This window comes from Heliangelus exortis, chromosome 4 (assembly GCF_036169615.1).
Source record: "Heliangelus exortis chromosome 4, bHelExo1.hap1, whole genome shotgun sequence".
In the NCBI taxonomy this organism is placed as follows: Eukaryota; Metazoa; Chordata; class Aves; order Apodiformes; family Trochilidae; genus Heliangelus; species Heliangelus exortis.
In genome coordinates this window covers 22,816,631-22,837,379 of record NC_092425.1, presented here as the reverse complement: position 1 = coordinate 22,837,379, position 20,749 = coordinate 22,816,631, and the positions used below count along the sequence as shown (strand labels likewise).

The 20,749-nt window shown below is 40.6% G+C and overlaps 1 protein-coding gene across 9 annotated transcripts in view; it reads left to right on the top strand.

The window, feature by feature from the left end:
- The window catches only part of FAT1 (FAT atypical cadherin 1), a 109,557-nt gene that overhangs the window by 492 nt on the left and 88,316 nt on the right, over positions 1 to 20,749 (top strand). For 2 of the 9 annotated variants that reach the window (XM_071743362.1, XM_071743361.1), the window contains exons 1-2: positions 1,181 to 1,903; positions 7,909 to 11,197. In XM_071743362.1, coding sequence (XP_071599463.1) covers positions 1,574 to 1,903; positions 7,909 to 11,197 — 3,619 coding nt within the window. In that variant the 5' untranslated portion in view covers positions 1,181 to 1,573. The other 7 variants (XM_071743368.1, XR_011725780.1, XM_071743369.1 and 4 more) reach the window with 7 other exon arrangements.

Sequence of the window (20,749 nt, the reverse complement as noted above, 5' to 3'; positions counted from 1 at the left end):
AGGTGCCTAGATAGGTGATTCCCGTGGGAGTTTTTGTGCTCAGGTTTGTTGTGTTATTGAAAAATACTCTGTTTTTCGCTTCAACCCGTAGTTTATAACTGTGATATACGTATGTTTCAGTATATATCTCTGTATATCTAAATCTGCACGCCTACTTTACCTAAACCTGTGTGCACGGGGGACTGAGGGCACCCCCAGGTATATCGCCACCATCACAGACAAGAACAGAGCGCCGGTTTCCCGACTCAACACTCTGTAAACCGGGGCCGGGTTAGGCGCCGCTGGCTACCGGCCCCGCTCTGCCCTGCTCGGCCGAAGGCGGCCGGGGTGGATGGCTGCGGGTTGCTGCCGGACCGCCGTGCGCTGTGGCGCGGCGCCCCCTGCCCGCTCGCTGCGGCACTGCGTTCCCGCCGCCGCTGCGGGGCGAACGGTGTCCGGGCCGGGGGCTGCCGGGGTGGCCCCTGGAGAGGCGCGGGCTCTGATCGGCGGAGCTTTGCGGGCTGGAGCGGGCAGCCGGAGCTGTCTGAAGGGGTCGGGTTCTTCTGATCTGTCGCCCCGGGCGCGCGAGGCTTTGGTTACAGGAGGGCCCCCTGCGCAGCTGGCTTTATTTATTTATGTGGCTAATAAAAGATGTGGTGGGGCTAATGCGTGGTAAATGCGCCCCCGCCGGCTTCTCTCGCCCGCAGCCCGGCTTCGCCGTGAGCCCGCTGGGTCGGGATTCCCCAGGCAAACGTCTGATCGTTATTAAACGTAATTACTTATTAATGAGCGGGGAATCCTCGGAGGACTATTTCGGAGAATTCATCTTTAACGTTGGGCTGGCTAGCAGACATTCCTTCAGCATGACGCCTGCAGGGTGCTTCCCCTCCTGTGGTCGGGTCCGGGGACCCACCTTCTCGGGCCGGGGGTTGGGTGGGTCGTCATCGCTGCCGCGCTCCCACAGCTGTCCCCGGTCCCGCACACGCTCCCCCGCCACTGCTTTTCCCGGCGCCGAGGCACGGCGCTGACTCCTTAAAACGGTGGCGAGGGGCCGCAGCAGCCGTCAGTTGCTTTTGGCCTCTGCTTGGGAACCTCCATCCGTGCAGTAGTTACAGCAGCTGCTCGCCCAGCACCAAGCCCGCCCGCACGGCCCGGGGGCGGCTGTCCGGCGCTCCTTCCCTTCCCCTTAGCCCCCCTCCCCGCCCCACGGGCTGCCTGGGGAAAAAGGGAGCGGCCGCCGAGGCGCTGTGATCGCCGCAGGGCGATTCTCACCGCCACCGGCGTGAGTGGGGACCGTAGATGTAGTCGCGGCTACACGGTGCTCCCCGTGTAGCAGAGCTCCGCCATCGAGGACCCCCTATCCCCCTGGGTTCTGCCGGTCTCCCTCGCCATCCCCGTAAGCAGCTTTCTAAAGTTTTCTGAGTAGCCTCTCCAAGGGACGACTTCGCCACACGCGAAGCCGGCTGCGTCCCCAGCCAGGCACCCGGTTCCCTGCCGCCCCGGAGCAGGGCAGGCGCAGCGGAGGTGAGGGGTTCCTCCCCACCGGCCGCGCTGGCGTCTCTGTGCGGCGCCGGGCCACCGGGAGGAGTAGCTCATGCTGGTATTCGCCCTTCCCCCTCTCCCCCCTCTGCGCATTTCGCCCGTCCCCGGCGAGGCAGGGCCCTCTGAGCGGGGAGGCGGGCCGGGGTGCGGGGACCGCCGCCTCCTCTCCCGCGGCCGCGGAGCGCCGCAGAAACGAGTTCCGGAGGGGCGGCTGTCCGGCGCCGCGGAGGAATACAGAGACAGGGGGCGCTACGGCCCAGAGGGGCACCCGCGAGGAGTGCTGACGGTCCGGGAAGAAAGGGGGAGCGGCGCGGCAGGCGGGCAGCATGCGGGGCTGGTCCCGGTCCGCGCCCCTGCCCCGCAGGCATTGAGCCGCCGAGAGGTGAGGTGTGGCTGGGCCGGGACGGAGAGTTGGAAGAAGTTTTTGAGGTAGAGGGGAGGGGGCAGGCGGCGGGGTCCCCCTCGGGAAGTTGCGGCTCTCAGGCGAGGCCGCCCCGAGGCGCCGGGCGAGCGGCTGCCTCGTGTTGCCGGTGCCTGGCGCAGGGGCTGCGAAGCGGCGCCGGTCCCCTCCCCCCTGTCCCCCGCCGGGCCGGGCGTCGCGGTCCCTCCCGGTCTGCGGCTCCCCCCCTCCCCTGCTGGGGGAGGCGGCGGTGGTGCTGGAGCCGCGGTCGCGGTCCCCGGAGAGCCGGCAGCGGTCTGGCGGCAGGTTGCCTGGTAAGTTGCGTCGAGGACAAGGGGTGGCGGTGATACTTCCCCTGCGGGCAAGGTGTCTTCGGATGCCTCTGATGGGCCATTGCGAACTTAATTCCCTGGTAAGCCGGCAGGGGCGATTCGCGGCGAGCACGTACTTCGGTGTGACTTACTTTCTTTGTTTGCACTATTAACACCGCGTCCCTCCTTGCGTTCCTCGCCGCATTCCTCCGAAAGATGAAGAGCCGGGTCCGCAAAGACGAGGCTCTCAGGGAGATCCCGGGTTCAGGCGGCTTCAGCTGCTTTTTTCTTTCCGCTTTACGGTAGTTGAAAGAAAGCAAAGCTTTGTTTGAAAGGTGAGCTTTCGAATGTCGTGGTGTCAGTGAGTGAGGCTAATATACCCACCGTGTAAAAATTTTTTTTTTTCTTCGAAACGTGCCAATAAATTAAAAAATTCTGCCTTCTAACAAAGTTTTCCTATGCCTTAAACTACTTGAATGCAGGTTGTTCCTAGGCAGTTGCATGGGAACTTTTACCTACTTTCTTTCACTACTTCTACCATCTTTCTGTAAAATAAAAGAATTCTGTGTGATAGATGTGTATTTCGTATTTATTTTTCTAAATACGTGGAAATACTTAGTTATTTAGTAAAATTATTTACCGCTGAGAAATAATAAATTTTTAAGGTTTAGTTTTGTTCTTCTTGAAATCCTAAAATCTTACTGTTGGTAGACTGGAAGGTGAGCTTTAGTAGTTGCCCCAGTAGTAGGATTGTCTTCTGGGTTTTATAACTTAGCATGGGAAAGAACTCTATGGCTAAATTACCACTGCTATCGCTGTAAGTAAGCAAACAAAACTCCTTTAAACCCTCAAAGGTTTTTTATTTTTCAAGTTTCAAAAAACTGGATTAAAGATCACTAAAACTGGTGTCACAAAGTTAAAGGTGCCATGTTGAATTTTGGACAGACTTTCATTCTCAGAGACTGGAGGTCTGCTTTTCCTTGCACAACTGGGGAGCTAAGTCTTAGATACAGTAGTAACTGATTTACAAACAGTCAGAATTGTGTTGAAACTTTGTTCCACTCAGAATCTTTGCATGGTGTTAGAGTACAGCAGCTGCATTGTCTTTTTATCAGCAAAGACCTTGAAAACATATATCCAAGTATCTCATCAGACTAACAGTTTGGAGAATACAAGCATAAAACTTACTGGACTTGAGTCACAAGTTGAAACAATTATGTTAATCTCTGTGAGAGTGAACATTTTTTGAATAATTTACCAGCTTTACTAAAGAAATATTACCATACACTTTCATGTGTTAATGTTCTGAGTACCTAAACAGACAGATATCCTCTCTACCAGAAAAGCAAAAGAGACTGGGTTTTTTTTTATCGGAAACTTAATCATAAATCTGTTTTTTTTTTTTTCAAACAGGCTACATAAATAGTCTCTTTTAAACGATTGAAAGACTAGATGTAACTACAGTTAGTACAGCCCACAAAGCCACATGATTTCTCATAGGTTTCTACAATAGGAACTCTGTCATGACAGTTTAGTTACTGCAGTAATAACTTTTCACTGTGCATTTGTGTCAAAAGACATCATTTGCATACACTGATCAAAACTGACCTTTAAGTAAATGGGTGATAGATTGATTGATTGATTGAGACATTTTACTGTTAATAACTTAATGTTACAAGCAGGTGCATGTGTCAGTGGTAAGGACTCCCACTACATCTGTTAAAAATTAATGAAAGATTTCTGTAGAGAAGCATTGTAGAAACAGCCCTGAAGAAGCTCGTTCAGTCCTCAAAATGCTCTGTGGTGTGTCCCTAGAGCCATGTAACAGGCCATGCTCCATGAGTCTCCTCCTGCTGATGTAAACGGTGTAGTTCAGTCTTACAGGGAGGTCCTTCTGGACTAACTGGCAGATCTTGCCTGTAAAAAAGGGAGAGCAACAGGGGTAGGATGCATCATGACTTGGGCTATATGGCCTGAATTATTTGGTTTTTTTTCCACCTGTGACTTTTGTTTGGCTTCTGGGTGAGTAAATCTCATTGTATGCTCCCCATTAATACATTATGTAGAAGATAAGCTGGTTGTTTTATTTTGCTTTTTTATGTTTATTGGTGTTGGTTTGCTTGGCATTTATATTGCCCTTTACTGAATTCTGTATTTTATGCTTAAAATTTTCAGATCTCAAAGTATAGACTTCGAAGTCTAGATACTTTAAACATACTAGTTAGGAAGTAGTCTTTTATGTAACTGCTATATTATAAAAATAATTTTCGTGTATAAGTTATCAATTGGAAGTCTGCTGTCCCCAAAAGCTTTGTTCGCTTGTGCTTTTTATGTGAAGATAGTTCATCTTTTTAAGTTGTGTTAATGGTTCGTCCCTTCCCCCCCCCCCCATGCGAATTATGTTAACAGTGTTGATGTGTTCATAATTTAGTCAACATTGTAACTAAGTAGTACTGCTATGTTATGTATCCAAGTGTTGAGTATACATATAAATAAAAATTATTTTTTGAAAGTAGTTTTCTGGAATAAATAGAGGATGCACTTCATAAAGCTAGGGCTATGAGGCTTTGCTAAGCAAACGGTTGCCATATGTGTTGAAAACAGTTGCAGAAAATCCTAAACTGGTCGTATTCCAAAGATAATAAAAAATTTAGGAGTTCAAAGTGTAGCCTTTGGCTAAAACGTTTCTGAAATTCAGTCTTTCTGGCTCACTGTAATGTGCCATCTGAGTTTATATCTAACACATTATCACGTTATCATAGCACTTTCATACTTTCCCTTAGAGTTTACTGTCTTTACAACTGGCATTGTTTAATGCTTTAGATATTTATCAAGATTATGTTATGTTGACTTTTGGCTAATCCTGGATCAACATTCTTTAGTTTCCAGTAGCTTTGTAAATTATGACAAGATGGGAAAGTGTCATATAACAGAAATTATTAACTTTTTTTTATATAATGTGGTTAACTGTTCAGTTGAGAGATGGTCTTAAGCTCTCAATTGTGACTCAGCAAACCTTAAAAGTTTCTGCTAAGGAATGGATTTGCTTAATGGTGGCTGTGTCATAATGTGTAATAGGCTGCCTCTTACCAATCCTGAGCAAACTCCACTTGAAGTTACTACAGGGAAGCAGCAAAAAGTGCTTAAGGTCTTATGGCACAGAGAAGTGTTCAACTTTGAATTTAATGAAGAGCTGCATATCTTAAAGCAGTCTAATGGATCCTAGTGTGGTGCACATTGTATCAAGTGTTCCTGAGATAAGAGGAACAAATGATAAAATATAGAGACAGGTACAAGGTTTTATACAATAAACACACCACTTCCAACAACTTGTTGCTAAACATTCATTAAGTGTAGACAGTGAGTTGCAGAATGCCATAGCATTGAGGTGAAGTTGGATTTTGGACTGGTTTTTGTTTGTTTGGTTTTTAATAAAAAAATAACCATCCTAGTGATCAGCATAAGATCTGATAATAGCTTTTATAATAGACATCTTCCAAAATTCCAGCAAGATGGCATAAAAGAATCTGTATTGGTTGATTAAAATGATACTTTCATAACATGTATTTTTGGACAGTCTGATGGAATCTTAAACTACTTGGAGTTCTGGAAGGTATCTATCAGTTATTTATTGCAGTGTTTAGAGGTTTGTTTGTGGGGTCTTCTTTGTTGTTTTGGTTTTGTTTTGTGTTGGAAATGTTTGCTTATTTGAGAGTATATTAGGAGGATGAAGCCTTGGGGACCCAAGTGTCTGTTTATTCCCAGGAAAAATCATTGCAGTAGACAGAGGAATAATACTGTTAATCCATCGAACTGCTGGCTGTTCCAACCTTAGGCTCATTTGCCCTCCCAAGCTTTCCTTCATCCAGTGTTAAGACCTTGTAAAATGGGTTCAGCTAGTGACATACTTTTAGAAGCCCATATACTTTTTATTGTTTGCTATGGTTGTGTCTATAGTCATGTAACTTAACAGTTGGATTCGGAAGACAAACTTACCTTTTCTTTTTCTCAATAGGATATTAGCTAAGTTTTCAATTGCTTGTCTCCAGTATTCCCTGTAGTTTATGTGCTGGGTCTTCCCAACATCATTGAGTTACTAATGGCTCTGACTGAGTTAGCTTCTTCTGAGGTTTTAGAGTGAACTCTTGACACAAGTAGATTAATTTGCTCTAGTGCTTTCTAGTGGCAGAGTCAGTCCATGGAATTTGAGCCAACACAGACTTTCATCTACCTGAGCAGGTAGGAATTAGGGAAGAGAGAAATAACTCTAAGAGAGAATCTGAGTGGAGGGAAGGAGGCAACCATAGTGTGATACCTTTTGAGCTGAGGTGAACAGAATTAGTTTCAGGAAAGGTACTGAGGAGAGACTGACAGAGATAGTGAAGACAGACGAAGGCTAAACCGTGGGAGAAACTTCAAGGAGAATGAAAGAAAGGTGCCATTAAGAATTAGTGTGGATTGTACAACAGACTGGTCAGGGAAGAAGATGCTAAAGGAGAGGTAAGGGAAAAATATTTAGGATGGCTATGGAAAGGTGAAAGATAAGACTGTTCTACTTAATCAAAGAAGTGAAGTCAAAGCTAGATTGCTTTCTTCTTGCTGGAAATAATTTTCCCCCCAATATTTTCTTGAAATCTTGGGAGTTGTTGAGGAGCATTTTGAAGCTTTGTTATCTTATGAGAGTCTGGGGAGTGAAGAACACTGTTTATAAACCCAGGTGAAGAAGCTGTTCCTGAGGTTTTTACATTTCTTCCTACTGCAGTCTTGCCTGGATTTAGACACTGGAAATGATACACTGTCTTCTTTCAAAGGGATATCTAGTGAGGATGTGTTTCTATGTATGTCTTACTGCTTCAGGCTCTTTCACTGTCATTTCTGGAGTGTGTTTGAGAAAAGTGTCTTAATAGTTCTTCCAGTTATTTTGATAGATTCCCATTCACATAGCTCTTGATACTAATTTGTTTCAGATGTGCTCTGAGAGGGTAATAAAGGAATATGTCTCATTCTTTATTGATTTTACAACTTAGTGGTGATGCTAAAAATGTTTTTTATGATACGGCCTGCTATCCACTATTCTTACAAGGGTACTGAGAGCTGCAGAGTATGTAATACATAGAAAAGTACTCTCTGCTTACACTCTTTGTAGTTCTTAAAACAGGAGCTCATAGGATAGTTTGAAAATTTCATGGTAATTTCAAGCCAACAATTTGCTTCCACATTATTGGACATCAGCCATTTTACAATCTAAGTTAAATGAGGGTGAAGAATTTTCTGTCAGAAGACAGTGTAACGTATGAAGTAGTGGAGTTAATTTTCACTACTTCAGATTAGTTTAGATCTGGTTTGCTCACTTACTGCAGACAGCACTGTCATATTTCTTCTGACATGTTGCTTCATTGACTTGATAATTTGAAGTTAACTCTGTGTGTTCCCCTTGTGTCATGGTAGAAATTCACAGACTTTTGGTGTTGTGGATTCTTGGCACTTTTTAGGAGTTTTAATTTATCTGCTTTTTCTAGTACTGTAAATAATGTTGAAACCTTTTACAGAAAAGGGCATAACCTAGATGTGTAACTTCTGGTTTTCTCTGAAGCATGGATTCTAAACTAAGCATCAAGGTTATTTTAATAGTATTTGAACAGTTATAAGTCTTAACACATCTCTCTCTTATTTCAGGGTTTCTTTGTAATTGCTGCCATGGGAAGATACTTGACTATGCTGTTGCTGCTGATGCTGCTGGTGCAGCATTTTGGAAACTGTGAAGGAAATGAAAGGCCACATCATGCTCCACCAATGCAGTTTACACAAGTACAGTATAATGCCACTGTGTATGAGAATTCTGCAGCCAAGACATACGTTGGGCATCCAGTGAAAATGGGCATTTATATTACAAATCCGTTATGGGACCTAAGATACAAAATTATTTCTGGCGACAATGAGAACTTATTCAAAGCTGAAGAATATGTTCTTGGAAATTTTTGCTTTTTGAGAATACGGACCAAAGGGGGAAACACAGCTATCCTTAACAGAGAGGTAAAAGATCATTATATGCTGACTGTTAAAGCCGTTGAAAAAAACACAAATGCGGAAACACGCACGAAGGTCAGGATACAGGTACTGGATACGAATGACTTGCGGCCTTTGTTTTCTCCAACATCTTACAGTGTTTCTTTGCCTGAAAACACAGCAATAAGGACCAGCATTGCTAAAGTCAGTGCAACAGATGCAGATATAGGAACAAATGGAGAGTTCTACTATAGCTTTAAGGAGAGAACGGATATGTTTGCTATACATCCGACTAGTGGCGTGGTAGTTCTAACTGGTAGGCTTGACTACTCGGACACAAAGCGTTATGAGATGGAAATTCTTGCCGTGGACCGTGGGCTGAAGCTGTATGGTAGCAGTGGCATAAGCAGTATGGCAAAACTAACTGTTTATGTAGAGCAAGCAAATGAACATGCCCCTGTTATTACAGCTGTTACATTGACTCCATCAGAATTGGACAAAGATCCAACTTATGCGATTGTAACTGTAGAGGATAACGATCAGGGTTCAAATGGGGAAATAGCATCATTAAATATTGTTGCAGGTGATCCACTTCAGCAATTCAAAACAGTGAGGTCTGTTCCTGGTGGTAAAGAATACAGAATAAAAGCTGTTGGTCACATCGACTGGGAGAGCCATCCTTTTGGATATAACCTTACCCTTCAAGCTAAAGATAAAGGAGACCCCCCACAGTTTTCTGCTGTAAAAGTTGTTTATGTGACATCTCCACAGTTTAAGTCTGGTCCTGTCAGATTTGAAAAAGAGATATACAGAGCTGAAGTAAGCGAATTTGCCCCTCCAAATACACCTGTGGTAATGGTTAAAGCTCTGCCTAGTTACCCACATTTAAAATATGTATTTAAAAATACACCGGGAAAAGTAAAATTCAATTTGAACACTCACACTGGTCTTATTACCACTTCTGAACCTATAAAAGCACAATATGCATCCCATTTTGAACTTGAAGTTGTGACAAGTGACAGAAGAGCTTCTGCAAAAGTATTAATTAAAGTACTAGGTATGAACAGCAATCCTCCCGAATTTACTCAGACATCCTATAAGGCCTCCTTTGATGAGAATGTGCCAGTAGGTACCAGTGTTATGAGAGTAAGTGCAAAAGACCCTGATGAAGGGGAGAATGGTTATGTGACCTATAGTATTGCAAACCTAAATCCTTTGCCATTTGTGATTAATCATTTCAGTGGGATTATTAGTACCTCCGAAGACTTGGATTATGAATTAATGCCAAGGGTTTACAATTTAAGGATTCGAGCTTCTGATTGGGGTATACCATATCGTCGAGAAGTTGAAGTTCCTGTTACTATTATTTTAAATAACCTGAATGACAATATACCTCTGTTTGAGAAAATAAATTGTGAGGGAACAATCCCCAGGGATCTTGGTGTTGGAGAACAAATAACAACTGTATCTGCTATTGATGCTGATGAGCTCCAGTTGGTGAGGTACCGAATTGAATCTGGGAATGAACTGGATTTGTTTAGCCTAAATCCAAACTCTGGAGTACTTTCACTCAAACAGTCACTGGTAGATAGCCTAGGTGCTAAAATATCTTTTCACAGTTTGAAAATTACAGCTACAGATGGAGAAAACTTTGCAAAACCATTGTATATCAACATAACTGTAGCTACCAGTCGCAAACCGGTCAGCTTGCAATGTGAAGAAACTGGTGTGGCCAAAATGCTTGCAGAGAAACTCTTACAAGCAAATAAATTGCACAGTCGTGGAGAACTTGAGGATGTTTTCTTTGACACTCACTCTGTGAATCTGCATTCACCTCAATTTAGAAGTACTCTCCCCAGTAGCATTGAGATAAGAGAAGACCAACCTGTGGGCTCAAGCATAATATTTTTGAATGCTACTGATCTTGATACTGGCTTCAATGGAAAGTTAGTATATGTAATTTCTGGAGGTAATGAAGACAGTAGTTTCATTGTTGATATGGAAAGAGGAGTGCTGAAAGTGTTATCTCCTCTTGATAGAGAAGTAAAAGATAAATATACTCTAAACATTACCGTGTATGATCTTGGAATACCGCAGAAGTCTGCCTGGCACCTTTTAGATATAAAAATCCTGGATGCTAATGACAACCCACCAGAGTTCCTCCAAGACAGCTATTTTGTTGAAGTGAGTGAAAACAAAGAGCCAAACAATGACATAATTCAAATTGAAGCTATTGATAAAGATTCGGGGCCTAATGGAGAAGTGAGATATTCTCTTCTTACAGATACAGACAAGTTTACTATTAATGCTGTGACAGGAGTTGTGAAAGTTGTAGGCATTCTGGATCATGAAGAACAGCATGTCTATTTCTTGAAAATAGAGGCTAGGGACCAGCCTACTGAAGAACCTCAATTATTTTCAACAGTTACTTTGAAAGTGTCTGTAGAAGATGTTAATGACAATGTTCCTAAGTTCATTCCTTCAAATTACCACGTGAAAATTCGAGAAGATCTTCCTGAGGGAACTATTATTACATGGCTGGAAGCCTATGATCCTGATGTAGGCCAGTCAAGTCAAGTACGATACAGTCTTTTGGACAGTGGAGATGGCATGTTTGATGTTGACAAACTAAGTGGAGCAATACGTCTAATACAAAGACTGGATTATGAAAAGAAACAACTTTACAACTTGACTGTGCGGGCCAAGGACAAAGGAAAACCCATTTCATTGTCCTCTACCTGTTATGTTGAGGTTGAGATAGTTGATGTGAATGAAAACTTGCACCCTCCACGGTTCTCTGTATTTGCAGATAAAGGCTTTATAAAAGAAGATGCCACTGTTGGCTCCTCAGTAATGACAGTATCTGCTTATGATGAAGATGCAGGACGAGATGGGGAGGTTAGATATTCCATCAGAGATGGATCTGGTTTAGGAGTTTTTCGAATAGATGAAGAAAAAGGTAAGGTGACTTTCTGTTATTTTTATTTTCTAAATAAAATCATATGCCAGAAAGAGATAAGAGCAGCAACATTGTTACAGTTGGCATAAGTGCTCTCCTTAGGACAAAAAGATGTCACCATGTATAGTTCTGCCTCCCACTTGAGTGAAATTACATGTATACACTTGATAAGTAGTTTTTCTCTATTGACCTGTCTCTTGTTAGTAAGCAGTGCCTTCCTCTTGGAAAGCATACTTGCAGCCTTAAAAAACGTTTGTATAAATGAAGCAGACTGAATTGCTAACTTGTTTCATTAATAATGCATAAATTGACAGGCAACTGAGAATTATTTCAGTAGTAGTATTTTAGTATTCAACAGAAACATAATTATGGTTTCAATAAAATTGTAGAGCTGACTTCTAAAATTTTGATAGCAAGATCTGGCAAATATGTGGATACCCATTCAGTTATATCTCTGATACTGCATTGATACTGTGTTATTACTTAAGCACCTTAAAATAAATGGAGGAATTCTGTGCAAAATTTGGCTGTGGGTTACATGTAGGTGAGTAATGACGTGACTGATGTCTTACACAAAAGAACTTGTGATTAAGAATGAAAAATGTCAAACCATATCTGATACGTCCCATAGCCGTTCTGTATACTTCCCAAAATTGTAACTGTGGGTAGTACGGATTCACAAAGGCAGTTCAGTATTCAAGGTTCAGGTGAACAAACTGCTACTGGCAATAGTTTTAGTTCTTTAGAAAGTTATTAAATTATGTGGTTTGTGGTTAAAGAACAAACTCCAGAGCTTGAAACATAGCATTGTTTCTCTTAGCTTTGATTATAACAGAGAAAATATTTAACAGATTTTTTAAAAATGGAGAATTGAGTACTCTCCAGGACTTAGTAGTTTTGTTCTTAGGTTCTTGATAAGTGTGCAGACTATTCATTTGTGTATCACTATGCCTTGCTTTTGACATAAGTGTATTCAAGTTTACTGTGCATTACAGTATCTTAAAGAGGTGTCTTACAAAATGAATGCAATTTGGCCGATTTATTGTCCAAGTGATAGACAACAGTAATGAGAGTCAAAGAGTGAAGAAATGCTTTCATTTTTACACCAATATGTACATGTAAATCTCTGTATTTGCATGTGGACAGGTACCTGTATTTTCGGGACACTACTACTCTGGCAGGATTAGTTGCCTAAAAGTGTTGTCTCTTCAGTCTTGACAAAAAGCTAGCTTGCTCTAGTGACAAGTTGGTTGTGAGGTTAAGTATGTTCCTTTTTATCTGCCAGGTTGATGAAGTTGGCAGAACCAGGGGCAAAACCAGCTTCCATTCAGTAATCTTGTGTCTAGGACAGTGGCTCTGTATTTTCAAGGTGGGGGAGAGGCATTGTCTCTATTCATATGTGATATCTAGTATTTGGAATTTTTCAGGGATGAAAGTAGAGGCACTGAGTGGGAAGGGGGTGGTGGTGAAAAGAGAGGTTGCTAGTTTTTAATCTTAGTGAACAAATTCCGCTAAAGACACTGGCATGGGGAAGAATGTGTGTATTTGCTGCTGATTGGTGTGTTTTTTCCATCAAATGTTGATCTAATGGAATTGGAGAAAGAATGTGGCATATCTACAAACTTGACAATGTAGCTTAAATGTTGTTCTGACACTTTTCTTTTGTCTAAGAAGCCATTGGAATTGTTACAGAAGGCATTCCTTAGTGCAGTGTCTGAATATTTGTCGTGTTTTGCAAAATGAACTGGCCTTGGTACAGGGAGCAGACTGATAATTAGTCAAGAAAGCACAGTAAAGAAATTGTGGAAGGGGAGATCTGGCGAGCAACTTGGCAACTTTTTCAGCTTGCTAAAGGACTCTTTTGACTTCATCCTGGAGATACATGACTCTACCTGCTCTCTTTGAAAGCATCATTCTCCACTTTTGGATGAACTGGATATAGGAAGTTATTTGGAGTCAACACAACTATTTGGTGGCTAAGAGAAATACTTTTCTAGTTTGTGGCTTAGGAATTACATCCTAGGATTTAGGACATCCTAGGACTTAGGACAACAATCACATTTGCAGAAACATTAGATGATTGGTGCTGGTAGAAGCTTCAAATAGCTAGTTCCCCGCATGGAATTTTTTATGGCTTTCAATTTATCTTTTCCATGCTAGTGAGTTTTTAAATTTTACATTTCAGAAGGTAGAAAACTGTGTTATTGTTCGATATTTCTAACTAATTCTAGAATTTTCAAAAAAGTATTTGTCTTTGCCATTAAGTCTTGAGAATTTTTTTTTTTAAACTTACCTTTCTTTTAAGTCAGCTGGTTTTCATAGGCTTTGTTTTATGCTTTCCAAACTACTAGAAGTAAATCTCTTAAACAGGGAGCCCTAATGCATCCATAATCCCAAACTCAGGAGTGGCTTTGATTACTTTCCTGCCTAATTGCTCTGATACTTTTCAAGAAGACTCAGAAAATACATGAAGGGTGAATTTGAAGAATTCTTTTGCCTGGAAAGACAGTAGTAGTCAAGAAAGGAGAGCAAGATTACAGAAGTCTATAGAATTGCAGTAGTTTCTGTACCACTATTCTTGTATCACTGTCTTTCTTTTTTTTGAATTACAATAAATGGAGCACACACAGTTAACAGGTAGCCAACCTAAAAGGAAGTATTTTTCACATGAAGTGTAATAAAGTCATGAAACTCATTTCCTCAGGAAACTATAGAGATCGGAAGTATGACTGAAGAAAATAAATGATACTAATGAGATTATTTTGAGGTTTGGCCTCACACTATCTCCAGCTCGTAAATTGTTCACTGGAAGCCAAATGGGTAAGGGAAGGAGATCAGAGATAATCGTGCAATATATAATGATTCAGCAGTATAATAGAGCATTGTCACTCTACTGTACAGACATAAAACTAAAATTATAAGAATTGAGACTCTGGGTGTATTATGACATTAGGAGGGGAAAAATGTTAAAACATTTCTGTGCAGTGAATGTATGTAATAAAGCAATTTCTTTATCCTTTAGGTATCTGTGGTCAGGCAGAGTTGGAATCTAATATAGCTTTTTATGTGTGAGCTAGACTGAAGTCTGCAAATTGAGATGGTCAGCTGGCTATATAAATTGCCTGCTCAAGCAGCTGTAAAATATTTTCCCAAATAATTTGATAAGGGTTTGAGCAGATTAGAATGTATTAATAATAGAATGCATTGTGTTGATACAGATCCCAGTGTTGCACAGAAACCCCCCACGTGCAGCACCTAAATACCATTAGCACTGAGCAGTGAAAGTGAGATAAATCATTTCAATACCATGCTGCTGTATAGAAGAGCTCTTAGGAATGATGGAAGCAGTTGCTGGAGAAGAACATAAAGCAGAGGCTATGTGGGACCAAGGCAATATGGAAACCTCTTTCTTCCTTGCCGCAGTTGTCATCACAGCAGGCAAACAGGGAAGAGAGGAATGTCTTCCTGTTTACTTTTTAATTGTCAGGTAAAGGGATGGAGCATTTCCATTAAGTATTTACACCTCTCAAATGTGGAGTGAAAGACAGAAGCTCTAGTATGCAAAAATAGTATTACAAAGAACTCCCAGTACTTCCAATTGAATAGGTGAACGAGGTCCTTCAGTGTTGCCCAGAGGGCTGGATGTGACATTATGATGAACACCAGCTCATGGGGAGAAAGTTTCCACACTAATTTTCAGCTGTAAAAATGAAAACTATTAGTAGTTTTGCTCAGTATCTCAATTTCTCCAAAGAATTTGGCCAAGCAGACTGCTTCTTTCCTTGAGATATCAGAGCTTCAAGTTTATTACTGGGAACTGGTGTTTTATCTTGTTTCAAGGTTGTCTTTTGGTTTTGATTTACTTTCTAGTGCTCAAAATCTAGATAGCTGAGGGAGCCAGCAAACTTTGGGAGTGTAGATGTCCTGGGTCATTTATCCTAAGAAAGGTCCCATTGAAATGCTTACAGAAGATAGCAGTTTATCTGGAAGCTGATGTTCAGAAATGAGGGAAGTTTCAAGAGTCATAAATTCCCTGGTGTCTAGTTGAGCACAAGAGTGGTTGGAATTGTAACCCTGAGTACACACCCAGATGGCAGCATGTTATGTGTAGACACATAACCCTACACACTAAGGTTTCCCCTGATGACAGTTTGTTTAAATATTTTAATAAACCATGATGAATTTTACAAACATACAGTTAGCAAAAACTTCCCAGCTAGTACAACTTGCAAAGCTACCAGCAGGTGTTTTCTAAACTTGTGCAATTGAGGGTTTTTCCCAACAAGTAGTGTACATCCAGAATGGTGTTGAGGGAGATATGGCAGTCTGAACTTCATGCATGATAACCTTATTGTTGGTGTTTTATCCAGTAATACAGTTGTTACCAGAAATTTTACTGTTCTTTCAGTAACCTGAGTCTAAGTTAATAGGCTGTGAGTGTTACAGAGTTAACGGTAATTCTGTTCTAACAATAAAAAGAAAGTTTAGGGTGATTAAACTGATCCGCTGACTTCCAAGGATGGAAGTATGGCTGTGCTTTTTTATAGGAAAAAAGATCTCTCCAGCTTGATATGCTGTCTCCAGTAGCTTAAGGAAGAATAAGAGCAATGATACTTCCTTCTAATACTTTCACAGTTTCTAGTCATTTTCTATTGCGGATTTTTTGAGTGAAGGGTGGTTTGTAACCTTTAGTGGATTTATCTTTCTTGCATAGCTTTCCGTTGGAACCATGTAATTTCCAAGTGTAATTTTGCTACTATGATAAGGGAAGATGATTTGTTTTGGGAAAGGATGTTTTAAAGGAACTAGTGAAAAAATGTTAACAGGGGCATGTGGAAGAAAATTAAATTTAGTGCGCTACGTTGATGTGCATAAAATATCATCAATAAAGATTGATGGCTACGAGACACTATTTTTAATATTACCAGAAACATTTCCAGCTAGGAAGACAGTAATTCATTAAGGAGAATGAATAGGATTTTAACTATGCAAAGCAAAGTACTGAATTATATTCTCAGAAGGTACAGAGCATTGCTAATATGTAATAACCATGTTAACATTTTTTCATAGTGTTCTCATAATTGCATTAATTAAAGTACATGTATACACAAGGGGTAACTTCAGGTTCTGTTTATTCATTGATCTTGGCTTTTGAGCTTTTCAAGTCATTCCAGCAGTTGTTGTTGAGTTTTAATATAAAGACAGGCATTAGAAAATTAAATCCTATGATCATCAGTGGAGCAGAACACTTAATTACCTATTGGATAGCTACTAATCCAGCAGTGTTGTCTGGAGCAGAGGCCAACTGGCCTGCATCTATCCTAACAACTCTTGTACTTACAGGCAGGGTGGCTGCAGCCAGATTGCTGAACTGCTTTTGGCCTGTGCCAGCCACCACTCTTCCACAGAGCATCAGGGCACAATTAGGAGTCGAAATGCATCAGACAGCAGTCCCAAAAAATAATGTAGAAAATCAAGTTTCAGTGCTTGGGAATGTTTTCTGTTTGTTTTACTGATACAGCCATAAATCTGTTGAAGGTAGGAGAAAAACATTTAATCAAAACTGAGACCAGTGTGATTTGGTTTTAAGTAAATTGTAGCTAAGCAGCCTTACAGAAATATTTTACTTTCAGTAAAAGCTTTGTGTTGAAGTTGCTCTATAAAGTTTATTGTTACCCCTTTTGTGTAACTTGTGGGTATAAACAGGAGGATATAGAAGAAGGTAGTTTCCTTCAGTTTGATTTAAAAAAAAAAACAACAAGCAAAGAAGAAGCCAAAAAGTTTGTAATAATTTGTATTTTTCTACTATGCATATTCCAAGCATGCTGCTGTCTAAGCCATATGGTGACTGTGCTGTGCTTATTCCAAGTTCTTGCAGATCTGTTATATAGGTCATATATATGGGTCACTGAAAACTGTTAACAGGAAAAATATTGAGCAAATCTTTTTGCAATAAAACTGTTAAACATTAAAAATTGTAATTGATTAGGTGATTTTGATAGTCAGGAAAATAATATTCCTGGTGGGTTTGGTATGATAGGTTATGAGGAGGTGATGCTGTAAGATTTAGTAAAAGTTTGTTTGCAGATGTTTGCAGATAATATTTCCTGCTTGGCTTCTGTCCACAGATACATTGTCATTGACATACAGGTTTTGAGATTAAAACTTACTATCTGAGTATTTTGACCACTTAGGGGTAAATGGGAGGAAGGCTCTCTCCCTGTGAAGGTCTTACAGTGTTTTCTTCTCTCAAAACACAGTAGTTCTTCCCACTAGTTTTGAAGAGAGACCTGGATTAGGAGTATGCTCTATTTCTCTGGAATACTGTGTGGTTGCAGCTTTTTGCATGGCATTTTTACCCTAGCTAGTTCAGGGGAAGACATGAATGAAGCTCAGAGAACAGGCTAATCTCCCAGATATCTAACTAGCTTTTCAGACAGGTTCTGTTCACCCTGTGTTGAATTCTGTACTGTCACATTACATTGTGCTGAAGTTAGTGATTTCCCTGTGTATCTATAGCACCTAACTTAGTGTCTGAGGTATAAATGTGCTAGGGTAAGAATTTCTAAGGTTACTGTGATGTGGTTTTGGTTCTTTTCTAAATTTTTGAAAAACACCTGAACTAACAACAACAACAAAAAAAAACCCCAAGTAAAAACAACAAAAAAACCTCTTGCAGAACCTTTATGTAGGTTCTGTAAATTCCAAGTTCAAGTTAAATATTTAGGCCTATGGATGTTAATTTGGGAGGCTAATCTTTTAAATTAGAGGTGGCATCAGCACTTCAGTTAGCAGTTAAGTGAGCTAAACCAGATTCTAAGACACACGCTGGAGATTTGAATGAAATTCTAATTATCAGAGAGGAGTTTTTTCTTAATCCAAAGACTTACACAAGAGTATTCTTGGATTCAGGAATTGGCTTGTCAGTTGTCACACTGACATCTGGAACACAATTCCAGGTCAAAGCCTGGAATTCAGGAACAAAATGTTCAACTAAGTATTTCTTTGGAAAATAATCCAAGGCAAATATCTTCTCTTTGTTTGAGTAGTGCTAGACAAAGCTCTGAAAAGAATTCAAGTGACACATTCTGAGTTTGAGATGCTTTTCTCTTGTGTTTATCAGGATAAAAGTGTGCATAGGAGTTGGTTGGGTTTGTTTGATTTTTTTTTTGAGAAATGTTAGGAATATATATGTTCAAGCAATATTATTTTATCTCTGCTAAATAAGAATAATCAAAAATACAGTAATTCTGGAAACAGGAAATAGTTTAGATCAGAGGTACAGAAATAGTAATTTCCTTGGCTTTCTCTGAGAAGACTTTCGTAAAATGATAAAGTAATTTTTTTTTTTTTTTTTTTTTAAAGAAGGGGACAAGTGAAGATTAATTTGGTATTAAACTGCCCGGAAAGATACTTCCATGCTGATATATGTTCAGTGTTTACTCTAGTGGCATATTGATTTTGCACTGTGCCTGGGCATTCCCTCCTTTTGGTACTCAATTGAAAAAGCCTAGCAGCATGAAAACAACTTGTATCCCAGTCACATCAATATCTTCCCATTTCAAGTTTCTCACCATCAGCCCTGTGAATCCTTTGCAGGAGAGTGCTTATCATACTTCTCCAAAGCCCTCCAGAGGGAACATTTTGTTGTGACAATAAATAATGAAGCTGCTTACAGTATCATGCCCACCCAAACACAATAACCTGTTTTTAAAGCATTTATCCCATGTTTGGATGACTTCTTTTCCTGACCAGAATTTTCAGTTATATTCAAGCATGCAGTACCTATGGTGTAGAGTTGAAAATCCTATCTTAGCCTTGGAAGGTATGAAATACAATCGTGCTATGTAGGAAATACACACACTTCCATTGAAGAGGCATATTTATGATTGTTGGTTACCAATATTTTTGAAAACTTGTTGTGTAGACTGTTTTTAAAATGGTGTATTATAGTCTGATTTCAGGTTTATGATACCCAGTTGGTTTGAGTGTGTTCGGTATGATGTTGAAAACAAGAGTGAGGTTGACAGAGGAAGATCTATGTGATTTCCTTCTGTTTCACAGCATTTTTCTCCAGTGGCATTAAGCCAAAATTGGGCCATCATGCAAGAAAAAAATTAGTTACATAAAAATAAAATTAACTGTGCCTAAATTGAGTAATAATTTGAGTTTAAAAAACATTTGCTTAAAATTTCATGCAACTAAGATGTATTTTCCACTAATTTGTTACAGTTTTAAAAATGAGGCATTTGGCACACAGATTCTCTTTTATGAGACAGTACAAATAGCTGCTGCAGCAGCTTTCTAAGAATAGCTTTTGTAACTTTAGATCCCTTCTAGTATTAGTAGAAATTTAAAAATGTTTTTTGAAGCATATACCCAGTTCAGCACAATTTGTGTCTGTTAAAAGAAATAAATATAAGAGCCAGACACCGACTATGAATAGATTGAGGACAGGTTGTAAATCTGCTGCTATCTGAAAAACCAATTCAGAAAGCTTTTTTGTATTAGATAACTGACTTTCGGGGTTGCATTGGTTTGCTTTATTGCTTACAGCTTGGCTGCCTGAATTTAGTGTTAAGCACGGATGTCAGGGACCACCTGGTCTTGACCGCAGTTTGCAGCTTTGCACTACAGTACTCAAGGTGCGCTCAAGCGAAATTTTGGTGCTGCTGAGTTAATCCGTGGAATGATGCTGTTGTGTTCATGTTTCTTTTCAGATGTATCAAACGTGCTAGAGCTAAGCCTGACCTTTAGAATGGCTGCTGAATTTCAGTTTGGCAGGAGGCCCAGGTTTATACCAAGGTCCTGAGCAGCCCGGAGCTAGCTGATTACCTTTCTGTCTTAGGCTAGAAGGAAACTATAAAATTTGCATTTGTGATGGGGCAACTCACAAAATTCTATTAGGTTGTTAATGTAGCTTTTAGAATGTGTCTTTGGAAGAAGCTGAATTAGACAAACATATTCATCTCCTGTTTTGCTGTTGGCAAAGGGATCTTCCAAAGCAGTTTGAGAGTTTTCATAGGCGTCCTGCTGAGTAAAACATCACCTTAGCTGCCCAACAGAGATCCCATACAAAAGCTAGGGCTCCCCTCCTCTTCTGCATGGACGCTCAAACTAAGGGATTGTTTTGTTGTGAAAGGTGTTGATTTGGTTACAACTTGGTCTGATGAAAACAGCTGCCTGGAGGCTGTATCTCTGTAGGAGATGAAGGGAGGCTAAGCCACATGCGGTCCCAAAGATTACCTTATAACAGCAATCAATTCGGGCAGCAGAGTACATATTAAGGGGCTATTAACTTGCTTAGGCCTCTCTTTGACGTGAAAAGTACTTGAGAGCAGAGGAATCATAAAAGGAAGGGTTGCCAGAAGCTATGGAAGGTGCATCTTGAGGTATCACTGTTGGTACATCTGTTGAATTGAGTATTTTTTTCCTACTGAGCATCTGCTTAGCTTTTGAAGTACATATTAAGGTCAAAGGAGGGGATTTGAGGTGATTGTGTAATGTTTATTCTTTTCTTTGAAGATTTTGAAGTTAAATCATAAAACATTT